The 17937-nt window shown below is 34.6% G+C and overlaps 1 protein-coding gene across 1 annotated transcript in view; it reads right to left on the reverse strand.

Annotated features, from left to right (window-relative positions):
• The window catches only part of ADGRA1 (adhesion G protein-coupled receptor A1), a 165152-nt gene that overhangs the window by 131788 nt on the left and 15427 nt on the right, over positions 1 to 17937 (reverse strand). The window contains exon 5 of the mRNA XM_018069202.2: positions 4923 to 5136. Coding sequence (XP_017924691.1) covers positions 4923 to 5136 — 214 coding nt within the window. The remainder of the gene's footprint in view (positions 1 to 4922; positions 5137 to 17937) is intronic.

A 17937-nucleotide genomic window follows, 5' to 3' on the forward strand; every position in this document is an offset into this window, starting at 1 on the left:
TTAAATTATTCCCTGAACTGATCAGTAGTAAAACTGTCATTGAGTTTTATTCAAGTAATTGAAATATTTTTAGAGAAAAGGCCTAAATTTAATTATTCTTCCAAATTAATTCACATGAAGGTACTCTTAATCTCACATAATGAAGCTGCTAGCGTGAGCATTTCATAATATTCTGCAATAATTTGAAATATTATCTTCCTGTCTGATATATGAGAATGTTGCTGGTGAAGATGCATTTGTCACTAGTCTTTATCTGCCTCCAGTGCCTGAAGTAAGCTCTAGACCGTTGACTACAGGGCTTAAAGTGGTGTCAAAATAATACAGAAATATTGATTTACAATTTAAATCATTATTTTGCTTCATTTATTTCCTAACTGCTTGACAACTAAGGGTCAAACAGAGCCAATTAGATGAACCAAAAATACCAGCACTAACCAGTTTCTGCTTATTTCCCTGGGCTTCTCAGCATGACCCTAAGCTGCTCACCTCCAAATACTCACGACAGCAGAATACAAAGTGATTATAAAATATCTGCATTTCTGAATCAATTATTTGATTGATTATTTGGATCCGTTTTAACATTTATTTTTGTTAATCTCGTGCAAAGTGAATTTCCAGTATTCTGCCATGATCTGGTACACACCTGAACTGATAATTGTGTATCCAACCTACCAACACATATCTGAACTTCCAGTTATGTATCCAACCTACCAACATACTTATTGGTGATTTTCAGACTGTTCTTAACCTAATGCCAGTCCAAATCAATAGTGCTTGCTTCATGTCTTTTCCAGATGTATCCCTGCCACAAGCTGTTAAGAAAGTTCAGAAATCATTTGGATGCTTTCCACAAAAAATATGCCTAGAATTTCTTCCTTTCTCCCATAAGTTCTGGAAGCCTTTTGTTCTTTCTTATAAGGAATATATGCCTGGATCTAAGACTTGCCACAATACCACCTGTCTACTGCTGGAATCAATTTCCTTTCTCTAATCATATCTTAAACAATCCTTATTCTTTTAGTGAAACTGTCTCAACCAAATTCCAAATTCTTTACTAATAGCTACACTGATAATTTCAAACAGTTAAAAATTATTAATTGGACTCAACTTCCCCTTTAGATAAAGCAAATTATGAGTAAAATTTTTAACCAACAACAGTTAATTTCTTTTTTACTTTTTTCCTAATTTCTTCTCTATTACAAGTGGATGATGATTTGAAATTCTTCCTTTCTTTTGCACATTTTTGGGATTTTCACATAATCATATACCTCTTTCAGAAGACTGAAATAGGACAGACTAATAGAAAAACACGATTTTGGGGGGATCAAGATTCACTCCTAATAGTCTGTATTTCCAGTGGCAAATCTATATACATAAAAATAACATCTGAAAACAACTTTTCATATTAGCACCTGCTATTCTAAGTTTAGTTGAGAGCATGTTGTTTTCTCCAGTTGTAACACTCCTTTTTATGGGTTCTTAACTTTCTGCATAGTGTAATGTGTTCAGAAGGAACACTTGTGAAGTGTAATGGTCCCAGAGCAGCTATTACAGCTGGCAGGGGCATAAGCACTGTTAAACACTCTACACAAGTATTTACAGAATAGAACTAAAAAGACTTCAAAACTGTCATTATAGTGTATGTGGTAAATAAGAAACTTCCTGAAAATTAAAGTCTCTCTACCACTGCAGAGAGAGTTTGGTTTTATGAACCACTTTTGGTTCATAAAACTAAAATATTTTCCTCTTTTTGTTTAATATTCTATAACTGTCCTGCTACCTTCTCCAAACACTGAAAGGGAACAGTGTGGAAACTGGGAAAGATGCTGTGCTGCCAGGAATCCTACATGACCTTCCTTCTTTGTGGCTCCAGTGATATCATAGAATCATAGAATATGCTAAGTTGGAATTGCTGCTTGTTGTGATCAAACTGATAATCTAGTATTCGAGGCTAAAGAAATTAGGCTGCCTTCATGGAAGCACTAGTAACAATTTCAGCTAGATCCATTCACAAATTATAGGAAATTAGTCCCACATCATATGTATATTTTCATGTATGACTACGACATTTATACACAGGCATAATGACAGAAAATTAAACACCAGCAAAATCAAATATTATTATCATTGGCAAGAAATGGTAAATTCAAGCTAGCAGCAGAATTAAAAACACCTTCTCAACATCTCCTATAAGGGAATACTCTTTGCCAAGAAAAATGTCACAGAATGGAATACAGTTCAAAACTTTAGTTTAATTATTGTAACAAAAACATTTATTTTAGCTTATTCTGCTTTATCATAGGAGACAAAAAATACACATTTGGATATTTTATCCTTCTCCTGTGCCAGTTAATAAAACAAAAGGGTTTAGTATGATATTTGTGTTGTAAATCCATGTCCAGAAATATCTGGAACTCCCCAATAAAATAACCACCTAAAAATGTTTGAATAAGCAGCTTTTGGAACATGACTACACCTCTTTGTTCAAAACCAGCTTCAGAAATCTTTAAATTGCTAAGTAGCAGAGGCCAAAGCCTGTCCTTTAGTGCAATTACAGAAAGCCACAGTGGACATTTGCTGTAAAGACTAGGTAAACAAAGGCAAAATATGACACTGTAAGAATTGATTTTAAGTTACCTTTTTTTTTAGTCCAAATCCTATATTTAACATTTGATAACCTAAAGGAGGCACAGTCTGTCTGATTTTTCACAGTGCCTTAGACAACTACGATTTAGCCTTAAGAACTGTCACAAATTAGTGTGTAATAGCATGTAACAAGCATACTAATACATACTATTGTTACATGTAATAAGCATGCTATTACGCATTATTTTAATTATTATTATAATTATATAAATTAGGTCATAAAGATGGGATTAAAATTAAGAAATTATGAAGAGAGTTTTTACAGTTACAACTTGGCCAATGTTTTCTCATTTTTAACATGCAGAGACAATACATGTCTTTATATTAAAAAATAATTTACTTTAAAATAGTATGGTTTTTAAGAGTAGTTTCAAAAGTATGTGTCTCTCATACCTTTAATCAGTTAATTCTGATCAGTGCCTTTATCAAGGCAGAGGCACAACTGCTTGGATATTAGCATTTTTGACTGGATAAGGACTATGCTCTACAATAAATGCAGCGTTGATGCCCTTTTATCTTTTGAAGTGAAACGTTCAGTGCAAATAAATGAGAAATTAAAATGTTGCACGCTTTTAAATAGCTGTTCGAAGATTTTGATTTTAATTCAAAAATATTTGACTTGGACAAGTAGAAGTATTTTTCCAGTCTATAACATGTGATGATATATTTAGAAAACATTCTTTCTAAATGTGCATATTTCACATTCCAAGTGCATACTGCACCATAAGCATCAAGGTCACCTACTAAATGGCACAGTAAACAGGGTAGGTAGGAGATCAAGCATTCTTATTAAAATATTGCTATGGTAGACAATGATTTTTATTTTACAGTCTGGTAAAAAAATTAGTAATGTAAGGTAAAATTCAGTCAAGCTACTTCCAAACCAGCTTTTTAAAAAGGAAAAACTATTTTGAAAACAATTCTGGACAATTTATTTCAGTTTATTACTATGCTCTACAAATTGCTTATATACTGCAAAATATAATTCAGTTGAAAAATATAATGAGGTGATTAACAGCATGTCTTTTAATTTTGATATAATGGCAATAGGAAGAACATGTTTAATTTAAGTGATTTGGCAATTATACAGTAGCTCATGCACTTGGCATTACTATACTAATTGGTCTAATAGTCCTTTTCATTATGGCTAAAGCCATACACATTGATATTAGAAGAAAGCCAGTAGCTGTGAGAATAGGTCAGATCTGTGCCTCTAGATCTATAGGACTCCAAAAGGGGTCAAATAATCAGTGAATAGACAAAATTAATATAGCCAAAAGACCCCAGTGGAGAGGAATTCATTTGACTCCATAACTTTTATTTGATAGTTCAAGAAGCATTTCAGGTCAATTATATTAATAGAAACTGGTTGAGTGAAAAGATGTTAATGATTATCCAGAGCTAATTAGCATAGCTATTTTCACTCCATCTTCTACAAAGAAAAAGGCAGAACATAGACACAGAATCAGACTCTCTTTTTTGATCACTGATGGAAATTGGCAGAGGACAAAAGGATGTGTGCAACAACTTAGTAGCTTTTAGTGACAAGCCAATATTCTATGATGAAAACCAAAAATAAACACTAAAATTTATAATAATTTATTAAATAAGATTTAAAAGGCAAAACTGAAGCAAAACTGGAACGATATGGTCATTGCCAAATATTAGTTTTTACTTCTTTTATAGAAGCCTATTCTACTTCATTCCTCTTGCACTTTTCACCTCAGCAAATATGTCTGTAGATCTCTGTGTCTCTCAAGCACACCAAGGCACACAGATGGCAAAAGCCACAGAAAACTCAAAAATATTTAATAAGAAACAAATATGAGATTACCTAACTAAAGACTATAGGATCTAGTATATTGGAACCTACAGAAACTAATCCAAACCTTTTAAATTGATAGTTCTTCACAGGTAGATCACAGTTCAAACTTCTAGATGGTGTCAGGAAGCAGCAGTTTGGCTGTGTGTCACTCTCAAATGCTACTATTCTAAGTTCAGTTCCTTCTCATAGTTTACTGTGTAAGAAACTGTTTTTATCTGTTTCAAACCCATATTTGAATAAATCCGAATACTTAGACACAAAATGTACAATTTGGAACTACAGCCAATCATAAACACGAAAAATCTCCACCTCCGTACGCTCAGATTCAAGTGTGCAACTGAATTGCTTCAAACAGAACAACTCCTGATGCACCTTTTTATGAGGCTTATTGCAAGTGTTGAACCTGCCCACCTTGCCTACAGGTCTGACTATTGCAAGGGGTATATGTTACCGTGTAATTAAGCAGCAGTCATGAATGATGCTGTCCTCCACAAATATGCCACTCTCTTCATCTGTTTCGACCAGGCGACCAGCATGGTACCAATGTACCTGGGTGGTGTTGTCAACGTATGTTGCAGTACACTGAAATGGCAGGCGGTCTCCATGGAAAACCACTTGTCTTTGTGATGGGATCAGCTCAAAAAGAGGAAGTTCCAGAGGCCCAGCTGCAGGGAAAACAAACCAAAAAATAACCAAAAATAGGAAAAAAAAAGTCACCGTGAATTCTTACGAATATTGTAAAGTGAAATAACTGTATACAATTGTAGCTTCTTAGATATTCACATTAAAATGCTAATATAAAAGATATGACCACAAGACCACAAACTATCCACTACCCATTGTGCTGTCAGTTCTAGAAATCACATTTCTTTCACTAGTGTGAAACCCAGCCTCCTTCTCAAGGCAGGATGCTTTACTATACAAGTACACAGAATAAAAAAAAAATCAGTCTTCCAATTAAAGAAAAATTACAGTTATTAATATGGGTACAGTTAATATTTATAAGACCTCTTTAATGTCAGTAGATGAAATGCCTTCTCTGCTCCAAAATGAAACTTACTGTCTAAATCCCAATGCCTGAGATATGGATAATAATAAAACTAATAAAAGTTAAACTTTCCCCTAAAGTTCAACTGTCCCTATGATTTTTCATTTCCCTGTTCCTTCTGCCTATTCTACAAGTCATCTTTACTCTCTATACACTTCCTTAACATTAAATATTTATCTAAATAGCTCTTTTTACCTTTTAAAAGTGGAATGCATTTTACCATCTTTTTTAAAATTAATTTTATCTCTCCTGTCTTTCCCTAAGAAATGCCCCAATAATGAGAATATTGCATGTTCTAAGCAGACTATTGCAAAAAAACAGCTGCTATAATCACAAACCCAAATGCCTAAACACAACTGAAAAATAAATAGCGTAAATTTGGAAGGTATATGCATTTCTGGCCCCGATGGAAGTCTGCTAATATCAGAGACCTGACAGGGATTGCAAGTTAATTTCTTCAATCCTACAGTCTCTCTAGAGATTGATTCTCTAGATAGCATATGTTTTCTTCCATTTTTATTTCTAGATCCCAAAGTTACCTTAAGACAACTTCTGTAAAATATTTTCTATATATGATGAGGTTCCTGCTACTTCTTTAAATTTGTAACAAAAAATTGAAAAAGGGCATTTTAGGAAAAGAATAACAAAAATAGAGGTTCTGCATCTAGAGAAAGATGATAATCTTCTTTGGGATAATAAGGAATAAAGGAAAACCTTATTTTCTTTTTTCTGATATAGTCTTCTTAGGCAGGAGAAAAAAATTGGTACCACTGCTACTTTGTTATCACTGCACAAAATTCTAAGGGTAATGAAAATACTAAAGACTTACAAACATGACTGATGAACACATTACCATGAACATCCTGCACAACAGTTCCTACAACACAACCTTTTAACCTCAGCCTTCAACACCAAAACAATTAACTGAGCCTGGGTCACTTTTTAACTTCACTACTGCAATCTCATCTTAGACAAAATGCCTGCAGTCTTGCACCTTGGTTGTCATTCTATCTTGATGAGGAAAGATAATTTTAAAGCCAGCTCTTCTTCCTTATTTCTCTTCTGTTTTCATTTAAAGGCCTCTCATCATTAATATCAATCCATCCTACAGGGTTGTCAGATGAAAGGTCACCCTTCCACATTCGCACCACTAGTAACTATCCAAAACATCTATTTTTCTGACAAGTACTTTTTTTTTTTCCACTTCACTGCTCAGCATTATATCTTCCTTAAACTTTCTCTTCAATATCTTCCATTGCCCATAACAAATACCATGCCTATCCAGATTGCAAGCCATAACAGCTGCAGCCTTGGTCTTGGTCATTTATATTAAAGGCTTTTAACTAGAAGATGGAGAGAATCTCTCTCTCCAAAAAGTTGCAATTTTTGTGTTGCATTACAGAGTCAATTATGAAATTAGGGAAAAGAAATGGAGTGCAAATTTAGCCATAAATTAATGTCATGATTACTAAAACAGAAAAATTAAGTACACTGTCACAAGTACAACAGCAATATACACTACTCACAGAAACAAAATATTTTTCATGAATACAGTAATTTTTAACTGGTGATGTTGTACCTAGTCAAATGGTTTTGGTCATGCAGTAAGTGACACATTGTGTCGTGAGGCTCTGAAGTCGTAAAGTGTGAACTAGAGTATCAATATCTGTAAGTCAAGCTAAATAACTTGCCTGGCACATGGATGTAGTGTAACACCATCACTCTGAATCACCAAACCTAGAAATGAAGTGGGAGTGAAGTGTTCTGTATAGATTTTGTCAATTAATGATAAGAAGTAAATGAAAACCTTTTTTTACTGCAGCATGTAAAAAATTGATCCCTTGACTGAGATCAGTCATATCAACACTGTACTCACTTCCTTTCTCTTTACAAATCCTTCTAAGTACAAATAAAGATTACAAAATTAATTAAACATACTTCTGGATTACCATTATGCTAGGATATCCTCCTGACCAGCATTGAGAATGTACATGGTTGGGTTGATCAAACTGACCGATAATGCTGAAAACTCATTTTCAAATTAAAACTAGTCAAGTTTCTATAGATTATGACATTTGTAGACCATGGAAGATACACTTAAGTACTTCTGGAAAACATCTGCTTTTAATCTCTGTGATGTCCACACAAAAAATTAATACCAGAGCTAATCTTCAGTTGTTTTCCAAGGATAATCATGATTTAAATGACCAAGGTTGGTTCTGCAACTATTACTCATGCAGAAGTTCCAGCTAACTTCTGTGACACACTTCACAGATATGAAGATTAATTACATCAATAAGAGGTCCAGGATTAGGGCCAACACCCTTTATCCTGAATGGCTATGAAATGATTGTATAGTTCCATCAGCATCAGCTGGAAATACTTACTTTAAGTCCATAATCCAACAATCTTTCAAACTCAGAATAAAAATAAAAGTATTTATTAATGCTGTACATGCATTTTCAAGCTTGACTTCAAGACTAAAGTAAGGAGTAAGAAAATCTGTAAGTATTTGGAATGATTTTGGCATTGATTTGACAGCAGTTGAAATTTAATGGCTCTGGCAAGCCTACCTCTACACAATAGAAATTTTTTCTTTGATTATGTGATTACTAATGACTAAATTGGGATTACTAAAATTTGATTACTATATATATATAAGGTCTGATGCTCATATTTGTGCTTGTGTGTATGGCACACAAAACAGCCTCGTATGATTAAAAAGTTTTCTATTGTATGTTGAGAGGAGAGGGAGTAATTTATGGGGATTTTCTTTATTTTTTTACACACTTGAAAAATATTCCAAGATGCTCCTTCCAAGACAACCCAATCTTTTGCCCTCAAGTTTTGAGCCAGCACCACCACCTGCAAATGAGAGGTTTGACTCTCCCATAGACATTTAGATCAAGAGCTGATGGAGTGTTTCACAGTCTTTACCTGTCCTGTCTTTCCAGTCAGCGCTAAACCATGATTGCAGCAGAGCATCACAGGAATCACTGATTGCAGCATGAATCTAAAGGTCTAACCCATCATTACAGTAATTACATCTTTTTCATTATCTTTCACTTCTCAGCAGAAAAGGGTTTTGTTGACTGAAGGCCAGAACCTTTATGCAATCTAGTCCTGTATTTCAGATTAGCTCCAGACTAGAATACTGAGGATATACAGAGGAGGAATCAGGTTACAAAAATACCACTGAATTAGAATATCACTTCAGAGTCCTTTCCTATACAGAAAGTATATCCCTGCATATTTTAATTCATGTAGAGCCCCAAGATGTTGAAAAAGAAAACAGAAATTATTTTAACAATTATTAGTTAAAATAAAAAACATCAAGGTGCACTGAAGCTCTAAGGAAATGTTCCAACGCACATGTCTTTAACATATTTACAAAACAATTTGTCTCACACGCATGTACACACGTTAAATATTTAATGTCTTTTCTTTACAATTCAGTTCTTGAGATTTTAAAAGTATTTTAATTTCGCATCCAATTTTGTCCTTCTTTTTTGTTTTAAAAGTTGGAAAGGAAAAGAATATGCAGGAAATGTTGCTGAACAAAAATGCTGGTAAAAAATCATAATATAAAATGCATTTCTACCCATATTTGAGTTACATTTTTAAGTACAATATTATTTAGACTGTTGGCACTTGTAATGACACTACTGTCTTCTGGGTGAATGATCAAAAGCAAATCTGTAAGCACGAAAGCTGGCCCATGCAATAGATTCTCTAAACACCACAGAAAGTTGGCTGGTCGTTGGTCACCATGACCAGCACAAGGAACTGGAGAAACAATGTCCTGCCTCCAGCAACCTTTGCTGCATTTCCTGCTGCACAACCTATAACCTGAGTAGCACAACTCTAAAGCTCTGAGTGCATAAACTACATTAGCACATTCTGCTGTTCAGTTTACCATAAACACGGTTTTCTGCTATACATTCTCTGGTCCTCATTAACTGGCTTTGTTTGATATCAAAAGTTTTCACACAAACAGAAATAGGAAAATCCACAGGTTTCTCCAGGCTGCCCACACATCAGTTCAGTATTACACTGTTCATGTCTTAGGATACACCATTGACTTCTGTTAGAAAATTCTGTTTGCTACAGCGAGAGTGTTGGCATTTTGCTTCTTTTTAATCACTTGATTTATTGTATTGCCAATGGGCTTTTTATTTGAACTGAGCGTGCCCACAGAGTGTGGCACATCCTGCTGATAAAAGTGTGAGTTAGAGCTCTAATATTTGTATACAGTCTCAGTAGGAAAGAAATGTGCATGGAAAGCACAGTGGGGGAAAGCTGGAAGTGAGGACAAAGCAAAGGAACCAGTCCAAGAAAAAGGACAAATGAAAATGAGGAAAAACAAATTGAAAAACATTAGTTAAAAATCTGAATTGCTGACACTGCAAATTATATCTGTTGATATTTACTAAATGGAACTGAAGAAACGAGAGTGATCTGGATTGCTCTGAAGGCCAGCTCTGCCAAGAAGGGGAGGTGCCAGTACACCAATGCCAATTCCTGTATTGCAAAATTTGCTGGCAGTAACAAAAGGTTTGGTGTAGAAGGTCACAGACAGCACCATATGCCAAGGAAGTCAAGAATGAATACAGAATTGGGGCCAAGCTTCAGTTTTAATAAAAGCTACGCCTGGCTCCAATTTCAACATAATATCAAGAAAATACAGATGCCAACATGTATTAAACACAGCAAAATAAGATAAGTCTTTTGGGCATGGGACAAGAAAGCTTTGTATCATATTCATATTCTAGTCACTGCATAAAAAGTGGAGCTTCTGTTTCTATAACAGCTTCTTATTTCCACGAGCTTCACAATGCTGACAGGGCAAGGCATATTCCACACCATTTTATCAGTCCCTTTCACTTTCATACATGCCTTTCAGACAGGAACATCAAGTAGATTTGGTTTTTTGGGTTTTCTTTGCAGCATCTCCTAATGAAACTTTGGGGTTATGTTTCTTTTGTAATGCTAAATGCTACACTGAAATCGTAGCCACTAATCAAAGAGCAAGACTTCTGACACGTATCCTGTTTTATTCAAAGTTGCAAATTCTGTATTGCATTTTACTCCCACAAACTTCTATAAAGCCATCAAAGCAGATAAGCAGTAGTAAATGTAGGATTTCTCATAAGTTAGAAGCACAATGAGCCCAGGCTGTCACAGTCCACTGCTACTGGTGCTACAGTTACCTGGGTTAGCTAACCTCATAAAGATACTCAATATCTACAAAACAGAAGATTAAATTCAGTGCATATATGCTGAGATGAGTTGCAATTATAGCTTTGGACGAGTCACTGAGACTCATTTGGATCCTATAACTTATCTGATTTATTTAATTAAAACAATATATACCTACACAGAAACTAAGAAAGTCTGAGCTGGGAAAAGTACAATTCAAATCTCATCACTTTTAGTAAATTCAAGTAATACAGGTTTCATTCAGCACTCAGCAGGTAGATGACAAAGTTATTCTAGCTGTCTTTGTCTACAGGAGTTTCCCCCAGATTTATAAGGCCCTGTGAAAATAAATTATCATTTTTGCACTGGTTCCAGGGACTGATGCATGTTGTGTCAATTACAACCATTTTAAGTGAGGAAGCAGTGGCAAAACCCTTTCTTATTTACTGTTGTTAGCAGTGATTTACTTGATAAGAAAGTATAGGCAGCGAAATATAGAGATAGTAGGTTTCACTTAATAGCATCTAATACAAATGTCAGCTATCATGATATTTTAATTTGTAAAATGGTAACAGTTACTTGAAAGATTTCCACAATATGAAATTCAAGGTTTTGGTCTAGTTAAACTAATAAAAGATTGCATTGTCTTGCACAGGTAAGGAATTTAAAAGAATAGGCAAACAGTTTTTTCATGACCTATTTCTTTCTTATCAAATAAACTGCTGCAACCTTTCAACTTCTTATTCTCAAATTGTCCCAGAAGTCTATTTTAGGAGCATTCGATTATTTGCCACATGCTGAAACATGAAGACCATGACATATTGGCAGCTATGGTATTGAAAGATTCATCAACACAAATTCCCTCACTGGCAACAGTCAGAAGCCATTGTTAGAAAGCTAATTCTGATTCTCAAATTATCCTTATGGCAAGCAAGCTGGCAGGTTCATGGCTTTGCATACTCATTAGAGCTTGCAGTTAATAATAATGGCTGAGCAGAAGCAAGGTAAAGCACCTAGCTCTACAAAATCATAGGAACATAGAACAATTTGGGTTGGAAGGGACCTTTAAAGGTCATCTTGTCCAATCCCCCACTGCAGTGAGCAGGGACATATTCGACTAGATCAGGCTACTCAGAGCCCCATCCAACCTGAATGTTTTCAGGAACAGGGAATCCATATCTCTCTAGGTAGCCTGTTGCCAGTGTCTCACCACTCACACTGTAAAAACTTCTTCCTTATATCTAATCTAAATAGACCCTCTTTTAATTTAAAACCATTACCCCTTGTTCTATTGCTGTGGGCTCTACTTAAAAAGCCTGTCCCCAGTTTTCTGATAAACCCTCTTTAGGTACTGAAAGGATGCACTAAGGTCTCATCTGCAGCTGAGCAACCTGAACTCCTTCAGCCTTTCCTCATAGGAAAGGTGTTCCATCTCCCTAATTATCTTCATGGCTCTCCTCTGGACTCAGTCCAAGAGGTCCAACAGGTATCATCAAATATATCATTTAGTGTTACCTAACTGAGAAGTGCAGTGGTGGCACTCATCTTTCCAAACCCTAAATATACCTAGATACCTTCTTTTTATTTTCATATCATTACTGCACACTCGGATCATGGAAGGTTCCAAGAGTGGAAGCGATTGCACCTAACTGCCCAGGGTCCATCAGGTTGCATGAGTACTCATCTGTGTTGCCAGAATGCCAAACAAAAAAGAAATATGAAAATCATAAAAGATGCTTAACAAGTGACAGTTCTGCTGAAGTATTAAATTCTTCCATTCCAAACTCCTCTCAGCCCAGTTGACAGTGTCAGAAACTGCAGCTTTCAATAGCCATTTTTATACAAGCATAAAAGAAAGTGCTGTATGATGAAAGGTGCTATAAAAATGTGAAATATCACTATGGTATACTCCACTTAATTAAAAGAGAGGTTGTTGGGATGGAAGCTTTATAGAGAATTTTCCCATGAGAACAATTCAGATTAATTACAGCAAACTCTAATAAATGTTTTTAACTGGACAACATTAACACAGGGTTGGTAAAGAAGCTTATATAATTTTATCTAGAAATCACCAGTATAAAATTTAACCCTAGTCTTTTAAACTACATATTACGATATTAAGAATAAAGAATATATCTTAGGGGATACTCCAAGGGTTGCAGTCAAGGCTGTCTGTCTTACCACTGCTTTGCTCATGAGCAACTAGCTTTTGGGAATGGCCAGTCAGAGGCTTCATTTCACTGCTATTCTCACTACATCTTAGCAAATTTTTCCTTCAGTTAATTTGCATACTTTTTGGAACAAGTAGTCAAAGATGATGTAGAAAATAAGATACAACTGTACATTAAAAACCTCTAATGTAGTGTAAGAGTAAGTTATGGTAAGAAAAACAACTTGGGTACATTTCCAGCATCTAAATCAGCAAGATTTCAGGGGTGAAATGTTCTGTTGAACTGGATTTTCATGCGTGAGCACAGATGCAAGAAAATACGTAGTAGTAAAATTTATCCTCAACTGACCATTTTAATACTTCTACTATTTCACAAGATTTAACTGTTATTACCTTTGTGCCTCCAACTCTGCAGCAGTGTTCTAAATTGCCACTAAAGAAATTAGATAATAATATTTAATATTAAATGTAGGGCAACATATTCTCCCCTCCCCCCCCAATTTGAGACTGATCATGCTAGAATGAGAAATATAGAATTTGCAACCAAAAGGTTAAAGCATTGCTTGTTTTATACTACCAAATGATAGCATGGAAACCAACTTTGATATACAAAATGGCCACTTGGCTCTGGCAGAAAATGAATCTACCCCATCTATCTTTGAAAGGTCCAAAATATAGTTACATTACTCAATTTATAGGCATTCTGTTATTATATAAATTTTGTTATTAAAGAAAATAATGAACTGCCAACATTGTAAACCAGAAATAATTGGAAGAGGATTTAAATACTGCTAATTGTATCACTATTCATATCCTGCAAAACCTAATCCTGTGAAAGGTTACTAATGTGACTATTCCTATTTCAACATAATTAGACCTATTCATATGATTAGGCACTTCCTGCAGAATTGGAGCTGAAGTCTTGATCCTGCATATTCTTGAAGACGATGCTCTGCATGAATGCAGCAAGCTACCTGTGAACTGCCAAGAAACTGCAGGACTGGAATCTAAATCTGGACAATTAATCCATCATTCCTTGTACTTGAGATTTTGAGTTTAGTCAGTTACTACATACTGGAAACCCCCCACAGTTCAATATTTACATTGTGTTAATGTAGCAAGAATGATTTGTAAATTAAGAAAGAAACAGTTGAAACCATAATCTCAAGGCCATCCCTAAATTTAAGTCAGTAACAAATGAGATCCAAACAAAACAATGTTTAGTATACAGAGAAATAAATGAAGAAGAAATGTTCCTTTTTAACTTTGAGCCAGTATTTGTTATTGCAATATATTTTATATATGAAAGGAAACTTTTAAAAACAGTCTACATACATTTGTCATTTTAAGACTCAAACAGCAATGTAGGTATTTAATTTTTGGCATGAAAAATCTCATTTCTCAGCCAACATGCCTAACACAGAATAATCAACAGTATTTTTAAAAACTGACACAGTAAGAGAGTGAATGCATTCAGCTGATTTCAGTTTAAATTTAAATGTTGAAAAAGTCTCCTTTCAAAGACAAAATTCCCCAATACCTATCTATTTTTTTTTCTTAGCATTTTAAAAGTACATATTTCTTTCAAAATTCTTACTATTGGACAGTGTACACTGACTTACTCTGCTACAAGTGAAGGGAAAACAATGTGCAACTATATCAGGTAAAATTATAAGGACATTTCAAGAAATACTATATCTAAAACAACACTATTCCATCACTGCTGAAAAAGCACTTCAAGTCACACTGTGTTTTAAGAATCTATGTCAAAGAAAAAGAAAGATGCTTCAAAAAATTAAAGTAATTTACAGAGAAAGTATAGGAAAAAAAAGTTCTCTTTTTTCCCAGTGGTATTACTCTAACTGATTTAAAATGCCTTGAATGTTCTGAATTTTTCTGTATTTTAGGTAAGATTGAAAAAAAAAAAGTTACTTATGAAAATAGACTAGGGAGCTGCATGTGGCCTGAGAGAAACATGCCTTAATATTCTGCTAATATGAGAAGTGCAGATTAAAAAGTTTAAGTAGGTAAGTAACAATGAAAGTACTTCCTACCTTCATATGTAAGAAGTCGAATCATAAATTGGACAAGAAATCTCTAAGAACACAACCAGAATGAGTTCATAAAGAATATAAATATTTTCTTCTTTTTTTGCTTTGCACAAGTTTCAGTGTGAACAGGCACAGAGCATCAGAGTAAAAAGCCATTTTAATCTGACTCTGTTTCTTTGGGGGAACAGATACTCTGATTCTCAGTGAAGTGAGGTAAACTACAAAAGACAAGGTGCTGGTTAAGTACAAACAAGTCCCTAACAACTATATCTCCTCCCTCCCAATAAATTATTTACATTTTCTATGAAACATTTAAAGAATTTTATTGCAGAATACAGAAGTCAGAAAAAGATTTATCTCTTTGATTTTTATCCCTCCCTTTGAAGTGGCCTTCCTAGATAGATACTTTCTGAGTATCTATCATACTCAAAAAACCACATTTCAATGATGATCTAGAGCTTGCTAATTTAACTCATGAATTAAAACTTTAAGGTAGTTTACAGAATTCAGAGGCTGCATAATTCAAACATTCTTGGACACTCACAACTTGCACCTATGATCTTGTTTTCTCATCTCTATTTTCAGCAGGATGGATTTTTATACTTCTGCAGTGTTAACACTTTTCTCAGTAGAGAGTCCCCGAAGGCATACCAGAAACCTAAGCATACAGATCCTATACAGACAAAAATCCAGTTCTGTATTTTGAGTGCTCACTCCTTGCCATCCCTAGTGAAAGTCCTAACTGACTATTAAAGCTATTAGTAAATTATGAACCAATCTAAAGCATTTCTCAATAAAATTCCATTGATCACAACCAACAGGTGCACTACCAATGAAAAGAATACACATTTTGTCATAATACATACTTTCAAAATAATATACTGCAATAACTCCTCTAAGTCCTGTGAAACACTCTACAGTTGATTTTCATGAACGTGGAGCTCAAAGAGCAACAACAGAATTCAAACTGAGCTTCTGGGGACTGAAGTAGTGGGTTCTACACCTCTGAAAAACAGGTTCTTGAGACTAGGGAGGAATCCTACCCCCATTACAGTAGAAGAGACACTACCTAAAACCAGATGCTATCTCAGCCATGTTAATACAAGAAAGGAAAACGACTAACCTGAGGTATTTTGTTTTGTAATTTGCCATTACTCTGTGCTTTGCAAGTTCTATTTTCACCATATTTTCCTCCAAGACTGTGTCTTAAATGAATGTATCTAACGTTGGAAGTTTCTTTGCTGAGGATAGTATAAGAAGAACATGTACTAATAATAGCTTTGCTGATTGTGTCTGCGGCCTTTCTGGTTATTATTATTTCAATGGCATGGGTTTCTCAGAGATGTGCACAGTGTAGATAAATAAATAATGCTGTATCTTAAAACTTCTAACTCTTGTAATACAGTCGAATGCTGAAGCAGCTCAACATGGAAGGAGATTTTTTCCCATTCAATACAAAACAGTTACTAAGGAAGTGGGAAACAACAACATTCAGTGCATAAGCACAGTAAAGATAGAAGCAATTGATTCATTTCTTCCAAGGAAAAGACTTGTGCATAGCTTTACATCAACAAAGAGAAAGAGGGTAAACATAGTTTTTGGGGATTACACTTAGCCAGTATCTCATGAAAGGGTCAGACTCAAAGGGCCAGAACAAGCTTTGCTAACATGGCTTGAGAGCCTTTCAAGACTGTTAAAATATTGCTTTATCAGGTTTTCTGCCAGACTGCCTCTTAGCAGACAGCTAGGAAAGGTAAGGGCAGCAACAGGAAAGGTGACATGCAGCAGAACCAGCTTGCCTGAAAGTGCTGTGATGAGGTGCTGCAAATGTATCACAGCAAACCATCTGGTTGAGTAGAGTGAAATCACTTGAAAAAAAATCTAGATGTTTCTCTACATTTAGATTTCCTGAGAACTGACAAGGTACTACCTCTAGTTCTTTGAACCTGTCTGCTTTATAGACCCATGCAAAAATATCATGACCAAGATTAGGACAATAGACTACACAAACCTGAAAAGCTACTGACACAAAAAAAAGAACAAAACTTATCCATTCACTGCATGAAAAAATGCATAATGATAAGGAATAAAAATGTAATTTATTATGTATTAATGCAATAAACTCTAAGCAAAAAAAATAGATTTCTCAGTATCTAATATTTTCCTTTGAAGCAGTTTCCTTTTTAATTAAAAGAATGGAATAGTATGGTCTAAATTACTTATTTATAAACATCTGTAAAGCATATGTACATGCAAAAAGTAAGATTTTAATTTATAGGAGATCTGCAGGAGAAACAGTATTCTGTCCCAGAAGAATTAGATAATTTTCTCTGCTGTATAAATAAATAAATAAGTAAATAAATAAATAAACATGTCTTAAAGCATCATCCAATGATTTTTATAATTTGACCTTTACAACATTTTTTGTATTATTTAGTAAATATCTATATCATTTTTAGCCAAATAATTTATCTAATATTATGTCAACTACTTTCTAAATTTTAAATAAAATCTGACTGGGGGAAAGAAGAAGGTCTGCACTTTTCCAAACATCTGTTTTGATGAGTCAACATTTCTTAATAGAAAAATGCTCCATCAGAGTTATGTCAATTGTAATTTGAAGAACAATTGAACTTTTACTTCTTAGTGATGTTAGTTCAGTAACATCAATACAGCTTTGAGGCCAAGAAACTAAATTCTATTATCTCATTTATCAGTAAAAATAATCAGATCCCAGCTTTAAGAGCAGTCTTTCATAATGCCCTTAAGACAAAAACTCATACAGGTCTTTTCTGAGTGAAGAATTTGGCCTAGAGAATCCATCTCTGCTGATGTGCACCAGGGAAAATCATGGACTCCTATCAGACCTCAGGTGGAATTTATATCACTGGTATTCAGGAAAGTGGAATTTTCCTACTGTAAATTGAGTCTTATTTGGACGCATGGAGAAAGATTAACGAGGCACTGTATGAAGCCAATTTCACAATCATTTTTTGGA

This window comes from Manacus vitellinus, unplaced genomic scaffold (assembly GCF_001715985.3).
Source record: "Manacus vitellinus isolate BGI_N305 unplaced genomic scaffold, ASM171598v3 scaffold_15_pilon, whole genome shotgun sequence".
NCBI lineage: Eukaryota > Metazoa > Chordata > Aves > Passeriformes > Pipridae > Manacus > Manacus vitellinus.